Genomic DNA, 9835 nt, shown 5'->3' with positions numbered 1-9835 from the left:
TTATACTAACTCCCACAAAAACTGAACTACACTAGCTTTTTGCAGGCTCTAGCAAAAATTCTGTCATTTAGGAAATCAGACACATTCTCACCATCCCACAGGGGAAACTGACCTCAGTGTCTCTTGTTCCTCTCTGATCAACAAGGTAAAGCCCTGGCCCCACTTTGGCTTTACCTCTTCCCCTAAACGAGATGCCCGAACTCACATGTCTCATGAAACAAAAGACATCCACAAAACATCAGAAGTACTTTATTTGGCAGTTTCAGCCCAACATACAGGAAGAAAAACTGTCCAACTTTGACAGCTTACCCAGTGACCCCTCCTTCCTACCCCAGACAGAATAGTGGCAGCACCTTGCTGCATGAAAAACAGCAGCCATGGCCTTGGCAAGGTTTCTGGCTCCACTTTCGTGAAAGGGCAGAGAAGCACAGCCCAAACCCCTCCACTGGGACGCAGCCCAGGTCAACAGCGGCAGTCACATCTGACCCTCGGCACAGCAGCAAGCCCAGCACTCATCCTGGCTCCCGAGCCTTCCCAAGGTGACCCTGCCTCAGCCAGGGCAGGCAGCCCTCCGGGGCCCCTCAATCCCCACCCTGGGAAGGTGTGCAATGATGAACAGAGTCCTCAGGTCTCTGGCAGGCGGAGGAGGGTTCCAGAAGTGGTGGAGACACTGTGCAAGAGAAAAACAAGGCTGGAGCTGGGTTCCTGAGTTCCAGAGAACTCAGCACTTGGCTGGATATGTTCCTGGGTTCCAGAAGACAGGAGAGGGGCTGCTCTTTGCTAATGAGGGAAGCACAAGGAGGGAGGAAATCCAACCTGAGGTCATTGCTCTGTCATCTTCCAGAGGCTGGAGCGCAAGACTCACCAGTCCACCAGCTGGGCCCCAATGAGGTCATGTACGTGGTAGGCGAGGCCGAGTCGCACCGAGGCAGGTGCCCGCCGGCCCAGGAGCTCTGAAAGGAGTAGCTCCCGGTACTTGGCCTTCCGGACCATGCTAAGGACAGCCTGGCGTCCTGGGGGAGAGGTGGCATGGGAGAGGGGAAAGGTGAATAAGGCCTAGAGGCCTGAGGAGGCACCAAAGAGTGTTCTTGAGGGGCTGCGGGCCTGAGCTGCAGAGCGTGTACCTTTAACAAAATATTTGATGAACCTCCCAGCTCCAGGCACTGCGAGCCACCAACTTCCAGCATCTCGAACAGTGAGCACCCCGGCTTTGACCAGCTGCCTAAGAGAGTGGAGATGAAGTGTTGACTCAGAGCTCTCTCTCCTCCCCGCCCACTAACATTGGATACTAAGTCTCCAGAGGCCTGGGCACCTAGGCCAAGGGACTGGATGACAGGAGTCCAGCCTGGGGCAGGTCTCTGCTCAGACCGTGCTGCTCAGTGCCCCATGACCTTGCTTGCCATTCTCCCACCTGACCGCCCTCCGTCCACTCTCTCTTTTCCTGTTACCTGGTGGCTCAGACGGTAAAGAATCTACCTGCAATGCAGAAGACTCAGGTTCAGTCCTTGGGTCGGGAAGATCCCCTGGAGAAGGGAATGGCTTATTCTTGCCTGGAAAATTCCATGGATAGAGGAGCCTGGCAAGCTACAGTCCACAGGGTCGCAAAGAGCCAGAAATGACTGTTATTATTGCATGTTCACTAAAACTGCTCCTCCTCTCTGAAGCCCCCTTGACCACTCTCAGTCCCACCACCAGGGGAGGCACAGAGGCCTTTCTCCGGAGCTCCTGCCGTTACCTACACATACCTCACCACTGTTTGTTGTTTAGTTGCTAGGCTATGTCCAACTCCATGGCGACCTCACAGACTGCAGCTGGCCAGGCTCCTCTGTCCATGGGATTCTCCAGGCAACAATACTAGAGTGGGTTGCCATTTCCTTCTCCAGCGGATCTTCCCAACCCAGGGACTGAACCTGCATCTCCTGCATTTGCAGGCAATTCTTTACCACTGAGCCACCAGGGAAGCCCCATACCTCACCATAGCTCTTCCCAAATCTTACTGAAGTTTATCTAATGCGTTCAGGTATATCATGGGTTACAAAGTAGGGATCCTGGGTTAGACCCACCCTCCTGAAACGATACTTTGCTTTAGCCTTTGCCTAGCTGTTGTTCTTTTGAATGTGAATGCTGATTCCCACCGGGCATTTATGGCTCCTGCCAGGCCTCTACATTTGATTAGCCACCCATATCTCCTGAATTTTAGTCCAGGGCTGTTTCCAAGGCCTCAGATAAGACAGGCCTCTCCTCCTGGGGAAGAAGCACAAACTTAGGTCATTTTATTTAAAAAAAAAAAAAAAAAAAAAGAGTCTGCCTTTTTAACAGATTCCCCAAAAGAAAGAGAACAAGGCCGGATGGGACTGGAGGGAGGAGGGGAGGGGACGGATGCCTGATTCTGTTGGTTCCCCCAGGTCTCACGTGATCTCTGGGTCCCTGAAGCCAAAAGTCTGTGTCATTTGGTCTTGCTGGAAGCTAAGATCACCACAGGCTGGAAGCACGGAAGCCAGAAACTTCTGTACTGCGGCAGCATATGGGCGGCCATCACAAGCCTTGAGAACCTGGAACCAGAGATGAGAGACGTGGTCTGGCCCACCTAACCCTCCACCGACCTCTGTCTCCAGGATCACATTTCTCTTCCTATGTTTTGCCCGCTGCTCAGGGCCTTCTACCTCTCATACTGCTCCTCCTCTTCTTCCTCTCCCTCATAGTAATATTTTTTCAGAGCCCTGTGCCCTGTCTGTGAGATGTGAGGTGGCGGGGGAGGGGTGGGGGTGGGGGTTGTCTCTTTTCTTTTTATTCCCACTCCCTAGTCTTCCTGCACCCCCTGCCCTGGCCCCCATGACCCACACACAGTCACACTCACTCTGGTCCTGTAGTCCTCGGTGAACATGATTCCTTGGGCGTCCAAGTCGAAGCCTAGCTGGACGATCCTGATCTCCCCCTGCTCTTGCAGTGCCTTCTGCCTCCATAGACATGAGAGTGAAAAGGATATCAGGGGAAGATGCTCTGCTATACCCTGGACACACTGAGCAGGGACATTCTGTGTCCAAGTATTGGGGAGTTCTTCTTTAAGTAAAGGAAAAACTATGGGGAGAGAATTAGGTGGATCGCCAGTCTTTTTCAATTAGTCTTTCACCCAGCCACCTCAGGAGTTATCTGTTAAACAGTCAACACAGGGGCTTCCCTAGTGGTCCAGTGGCTAAGAGTCCATGCTCCCAGTGCAAGGGACCCATCCCTGATTGGGGACCTAGATCCCACATGCCACAACTAAGAGTTTGCATACAGCAAGTTAAGGACCCCGCATGCTGCAACTAAGACTCAACATAGCCAAATAAATGCTAAATATTTTTAAATGTCTGCTGAAAAAAAAAAAATTAAAAAAATCATGACATATTTTCTAAGACCAATCATAGGCAGACACTTAGATAAAGCAGTGATTAATGGGCTCTCCCCTCAAGGAATTAACAGTTGAGATTTTGGATGGGGAAGGTGGAGAGGAATATGGGATAAAATGTTTCAAACAAATAAAAATAAACCAGAACTTCTGTTTCCAGGAATACAGCAAGACCAACTAACTCACTGAAAATTAGGTAAAATGCTGCATAAAATGTTATTTTAAAAGCTGTTTAAGCATTAAAGCGCTCATAAGATAATAAGGAATTACCAGACTAATATAGGAAAACAAAATTCAAAAGAAACAGACAATAGAAACAAACCTAAAAATATATGTTACAGCAAACTTATCAAAAATAGACTATTTTTTTAAGTATGCTTGTAATGCTGAAATAAATAAAAGCTAGAATGGAAAATTTCGGCAGGAAATTATAAAAACTGACATAATGGATTTGAAAGACATTCATGTACTAATAGAAATTCCAGAACTCAAAAATAAAGCAGGTTCAGTTAAGAAATCAACACAATGGAGTATTACTCAGCCATTAAAAAGAATACATTTGAATCAGTTCTAATGAGGTGGATGAAACTGGAGCCTATTATACAGAGTGAAGTAAGCCAGAAAGAAAAACACTAATACAGTATACTAACGCATATATATGGAATTTAGAAAGATGGTAACAATAACCCTGTGTACGAGACAGCAAAAGAGACACTGATGTATAGAACAGTCTTATGGACTCTGTGAGAGAGGGAGAGGGTGGGAAGATTTGGGAGAATGGCATTGAAACATGTAAAATATCATGTATGAAACGAGTTGCCTGTCCAGGTTCGATGCACGATACTGGATGCTTGGGGCTGGTGCACTGGGACGACCCAGAGGGATGGAATGGGGAGGGAGGAGGGAGGAGGGTTCAGGATGGGGAACACATGTATACCTGTGGCGGATTCATTTTGATATTTGGCAAAACTAATACAATTATGTAAAGTTTAAAAATAAAATAAAATTAAAAAAAAAAAAAAAAGAAATCAACGGATGGATTCAGTCGATTCAGTTCAGTTCAGTTGCTCAGTCGTGTCCAACTCTTTGAGACCCCACTGACTGCAGCATGCCAGGCCTCCATGTCCATCACCAATGAAGCACAAGCTGGAATCAAGATTGCTGGGAGAAATATCAATAACCTCAGATATGCAGATGATACCACCCTTATGGCAGAAAGTGAAGATTGCTAGGAGAAATATCAATAACCTCAGATATGCAGATGATTCTGCCCTTATGGCAGAAAGTGAAGAACTCTTGAAGAAAGTGAAAGAGGAGAGTGAAAAAGTTGGCTTAAAGCTCAACATTCAGAAAACGAAGATCATGGCATCTGGTCCCATCACTTCATGGCAAATAGATGGGGAAACAGTGGCAGACTTTATTTTGGGGGACTCCAAAATCACTGCAGATGGTGACTGCAGCCATGAAATTGAAAGACGCTTACTCCTTGGAAGGAAAGTTATGACCAACCTAGACAGCATATTAAAAAGCAGAGACATTACTTTGCCAACAAAGGTCCATCTAGTCAAAGCTAAGGTTTTTCCAGTAGTCATATATGGATGTGAGTTGGACTATAAAGAAAGCTGAGTGCCAATGAATTGATACTTTTGAACTGTGGTGTTGGAGAAGATTCTTGAGAGTCCCTTAGACTGCAAGGAGATCCAACCAATAAATCCTAAAGGAAATCAGTCCTGGGTGTTCATTGGAAGGATTGATGTTGAAGCTGAAACTCCAATACTTTGGCCACCTGATGCAAAGAGCTGACTCATTTGAAAAGACCCTGATGCTGGGAAAGACTGAGGGCAGGAGGAGAAGGGGATGACAGGGGATGAGATGGTTGGATGGCATCATCGACTCAATGGACATGAGTTTGAGTAAACTCTGGGAGTCAGTAGATTATGGCACAGCTAAATAAAAAGCTGCTGCTGCTGCTAAGTCACTTCAGTCATGTCCGACTCTGTGCAACCCCATAGATGGCAGCCCACCAGGCTCCCCCATCCCTGGGATTCTCCAGGCAAGAATACTGGAGTGGGTTGCCATTTCCTTCTCCAAAATAAAAATCTACTAATCTACAAGACAGATTTAAAAAATAATAATAATAACAACAACGTAATAAAGACAATCAAAAAGATTAAAAATGAGGACAAGAGACTAAGAGACAAAGGATTCAAACAGAAGGCCCAATATGTGTTTAATTGGAGTCCCAGAAGAAAAGAAAAGAGATAATAAGGTGTGGGAAGTATCTGAAGAGTCAATAACAGCCACAATCACAAAAGTACATTAATCCAACTCACATAAACTCATAGAACAGACAAAATAGCAATCAGTGAGGAAATAAAAGATTTCAATAATAACTTTAGTTACTAAGAAATTAGTAACTGAATAATACATATTTTTTTCAAATATACATACATAGAATATTTCATAAAACTGACTATATAGCACAAAGCATGTCTCAATAAGCTTCCAAATGACTGAAATCATATTGTGTATGATCTCTGGCCATAATAATATCATTTATGCCAGAAATCATTATCAAGGTAACTAGAAAATGTTTAGGAAGTAGACATACATTTCTAATCAACCCAGTAAGTCAAAGAAAAAAAATCACAAAGGAAATTAGAAGATATTTTGAAATAAACGATAATGGAAATATATACCCAAACTTGACAGATGATTGACCAAGGGCTTCCCTGGTGGCTCAGATGGTAAAGCGTCTGCCTGCAGTGCAGGAGACCCGGGTTCGATCCCTGGGTTAGGAAGATCCCCTGGAGAAGGCAATGGTACCCCACTCCAATACACTTGCCTGGGAAATCCCATGGACGGAGGAGCCTGGTGGGCTGCAGTCCATGGGGTCACTAAGAGTCGGACACGACTGAGCAACTTCAGTTTCACTTTGACAGATGATATATATAGGGGGAGACTACAGCCTGACATTCATCTATTAGAAAAGAATAGAGGATGAAAATCAATGAAGGAAAAAAAGTAAAATAAGCATAGCAGTAGAGAGGAAACATGAATGAAATGGAAAACATGCATGCAAGAAAGAGCAACAAAGCTAAAAGTTAATTCTTTGAAAGACTACTAAAATTGATAAACCTTAGTGAGACTGACCACGACAGAAAGGCGGAAACAGGAACCTAGAAAAAGCACAGATAACCAATATAAAGAACAACAACAAAAAAAGGATCATCACTATAGATTCTACAGAAAATAAAGTGAGATTACAAACTTTGTCAATAAATGTGAAATTTTAGATGAAATTGACAAATTGTAAAAACAATACAATTTCTTCCACTAGAATGGACAAAGTGGGATATATTCACAAAATAGAAATCTATGAAAATGAATTTTAAAACACGTGTGTGCCTATGTGTGTGCACACACACACGCGCGCATTCTGTCAGTCATGTCCAACTCTTTGGAACCCTGTGGACTGTAGCCCACCAGGCTCCAATGTCCATGGAATTTTCCAGGCAAGAATACTGGAGTAGGTTGCCATTTCCTACTCCAGGAGATCTTCCCAATCCAGGGATCCAACCTGCGTCTCTTGGGTCTCCTGCATTGGCAGGAGATTCCTTACCACTGGGCCACCTGGGAAGCCCCCATGAATCTCAAAAATAATCATCTAATGAAACAAGATGTAAGTAAATACATATGGTATGATTTTATTTACATCAAGTTGAAAAGTAGGTAACTAAGCTATGTTGTTTACGATAAACACACAGATGGTATAAAGAAAACTAAGGGAACAATTATCAAACCAGTCAGGTATGTTGCTTCCCAGGGACATAAGGCATTTTGGCTGTATGTGGGCTGTTGGCTATGTTCTGCAGTCTGACTTGGGTGATGGTTAAGTGGGTATTTGCTTTATAAACATTCTTTAAATTATATGTGTTTATATTTTCTTTGTGGCTTCCCTGGTGGCTCAGAGGATAAAGCGTCTGCCTGCAATGCAGGAGACCTGGGTTTGATCCCTCGGTTGGGAAGATCCCCTGGAGAAGGAAATGGCAACCCACTCCAGTATTCTTGCCCGGAGAATCCCATGGACAGAGGAGCCTGGTGGGCTACAGTCCACGGGGTCACAAAGAGTCAGACACGACTGAGTTAAATTCATATTTTCTTTTGTGCAATTTTTAAAGTTTTTCTAAAATTTAGGCTAACACCAGGAGGTTAAAAACAACAAATACTTTATAAGGAGTGGTTCTGACTTGCTTCCTTAAGAGACTGGAGCTAGTCTCCATCTTCCTTTTCTTCCCTTTTTTCTTCCTAACAGGTTGCCAATTGCAAAATCCAATTGGCTATTATTTTACTTGACCACATCACAGACCACTGTCTTGAATCATAGGTTTTAACACTGCCAACTACTCCACCCTCTTGAAAATTGCTACTTTCTCAATATACCTCTTCCTGGGTTCCTCTCAACTCTGTCAATTCTTCTAACAGGTTTTTCACAGACGCCTCCTTCTCCTCCCCCACCCCCATCATATCAATGGATCTCAATTTTTTATTTTGGCCATACCTCGAGTTATGCAGGATCTTAGTTGCCCGACCAGGGATTTAACCTGTGCTCCCCACCACAGCAGTGGAAATATCTTAACCACTGGACTCCCAGTAAGTTCTTGAACTTCAAATTTTAGCACACATTACAAATCACTTGAGGAAGTAGCTTTAAAATATAGATTTCCAGTTCCTACTCAAGAAAGCTTAATTCATCCTCACTGAAAGATTCCCAGAACCTGTAGTTTTGAATAAGCAGTCCAGGTAATCTAGTGGAACTCAGGACATACTTTGAGAAACACAGCCTTAAATGTTGGTATCTCCTAGCACTGGGGATGTGGCTCTATTATCTGTCACTGCAAACCTGGGGTCCTTAATCTTTGGCCTCAGAGAATCTGTGAAACAACCCCCTTCCTCCTCAAATTGTACATACACTATATATGCATATATACACATATAGTGGCATATATGCATTTTTTTCTGGAGAGCCATGGCTTTCATTATCTTCTAAAGTTTATAAAAAGGTTAAAACCCACTCCTCTCCTCCCTCTTACTACCAATTTCACCCACATCCACAGACTGAACCACTACTCACATCTCGATGGCTTCCAGTGCTGTATCAGTGGCCCAGAATTTTCTCCAAACCCTCATCCAACTGTCTGCTGCACATTTGCCTCTGGAGGCTCCACAAACACCTCCAACTCAACTTGTACAAAATAAACACATCATCTGCCCCCAACTATTCAATGTTCTCCTACTCTATTCACTCCACCAACCACTCAGTCATCCAGAAAATCCGAGAGCTATCCTGAAGTCCTTCCTCTTTCTCGCTTCACATCCCTCATCCATCCTCTCCCTCCTTATTATACTGCCCTAATTTAGGCCTTCACCAGTTCTCAGCTGCAGTATCTTCCTAATTGATCTCCCCACCTCATGACACTGCCTCCAATCCGTGCAACACACCACTCCCTCTCTTGTTTTAACATTCTCTACCAGCTCATTGCCTTCTTTGTAAAATGAAAACGACGCTGGTGTACAAGGCCTGCCCTAATCTGACGTCTGCCTACATTCCCATCACGAACCACGCCCGGTGACTCAGTTTCCCCAAAAGCTTCGCTCTTCCACCTTCATCATTTGGCATGCAATTCCCTGAGGGTCTGTAGCATTCTCCTCGGCACCGCAGTGCCTGGCACAATGCCCGGCCCAGAAAGACCCAGCGCTTGCTGAATGGCTGAACAGCTGGTGGACTGAGTGAGTTATGGGGAGAACCTCGGAAGTGCCCGCGAGGCACGAAAGCGCCTTCCCGTTGGTCGCTCTGACGCTCCTCACCAGCTGCCGGTCAGCCACGGTTCGGTCCGCTACGAGGCTGTACACCTGGCTCCTCAGCGCGATGGGGGGTAGCGCATCCTCAAACAGGACTCGCGGGAACAGCCGCACCATCTCTGCGACTGCCTCTCGCGCAGATCCTGGGCGGAGAGACCGAGTCACTGCGACGTGAACTGAGGCGGGGGAAGCGGGGGTACCACACTGGGGCGCTGTTGTCTCAACATACAGGGTTACCAGAGGCGAGGCTGCTGCCAGCTGGGGTCTTTAGCCTCGCCCCGGGGTTGCCATGGTTACCTGACTCGCCGCGCAAAGGATCTGCCTCTACATCCCCTAGTTCCCGCCGCCTCTTCAACCCAAAGGTCTCCGGGACCAGGCGATGCCTCTTCCGGCTCATATCCCGGGATCTTTCCGCGGCGGGGAAGAAGTAGAAAGCTGTTGAGGGAAGATACCACGAAAATAGTCTTCCGGCACAGGGCAGTGACGTACGGGCTCCCTGGGCGTCCCTCCTCGGAAACCAATCAGCCCGATCTTCGTAGGCTGAAGTGCTGACGACAGAAGAGCCGACTAGTCATCCCTCCGCCC

General features: G+C 45.9%; 1 protein-coding gene across 8 annotated transcripts; it reads right to left on the bottom strand.

Moving 5' to 3' along the window:
• Positions 1 to 229: 229 nt before the first annotated feature.
• Positions 230 to 9779, bottom strand: STK19 (serine/threonine kinase 19). 8 transcript variants are annotated; one of them, XM_055571150.1, is made up of 7 exons: positions 9548 to 9779; positions 9197 to 9426; positions 2858 to 2953; positions 2413 to 2552; positions 1125 to 1222; positions 817 to 1013; positions 230 to 670 (listed from the first exon to the last, which is right to left on the bottom strand). In XM_055571150.1, exons 1-6 carry the CDS (start codon positions 9645 to 9647, stop codon positions 862 to 864), a joined length of 816 nt encoding a protein of 271 aa, XP_055427125.1. In that variant the 5' UTR covers positions 9648 to 9779; the 3' UTR covers positions 230 to 670; positions 817 to 861. The 8 variants fall into 8 exon arrangements, 7 of the variants coding, with proteins under 7 accessions (XP_055427125.1, XP_055427123.1, XP_055427126.1 ...); XM_055571148.1 differs by having other exon boundaries at positions 866 to 1013; XM_055571151.1 differs by having other exon boundaries at positions 866 to 1013; positions 9257 to 9426; positions 9548 to 9770.
• Between the last annotated feature and the right edge of the window lie 56 nt (positions 9780 to 9835).

Source organism: Bubalus kerabau, chromosome 3 (genome assembly GCF_029407905.1).
Source record: "Bubalus kerabau isolate K-KA32 ecotype Philippines breed swamp buffalo chromosome 3, PCC_UOA_SB_1v2, whole genome shotgun sequence".
NCBI lineage: Eukaryota > Metazoa > Chordata > Mammalia > Artiodactyla > Bovidae > Bubalus > Bubalus kerabau.
Note: the sequence above shows the minus strand (reverse complement) of the source record. Positions and strands in the feature narration are given on the sequence as shown.

What these genes read in the sequence shown, in the direction of transcription:
- STK19 (XM_055571148.1), bottom strand. Translation starts at nt 9,647, where the DNA reads ATGAGCCGGAAGAGGCATCGCCTGGTCCCGGAGACCTTTGGGTTGAAG. An exon ending in CCGAGGACTACAGGACCAGA is followed by an intron (nt 2,553 to 2,857) that starts GTGAGTGTGACT and finishes CTCTGGTTCCAG; the next exon opens with GTTCTCAAGGCTTGTGATGG. An exon ending in TTCAGGGACCCAGAGATCAC is followed by an intron (nt 1,223 to 2,412) that starts GTGAGACCTGGG and finishes CCACTCTCTTAG; the next exon opens with GCAGCTGGTCAAAGCCGGGG.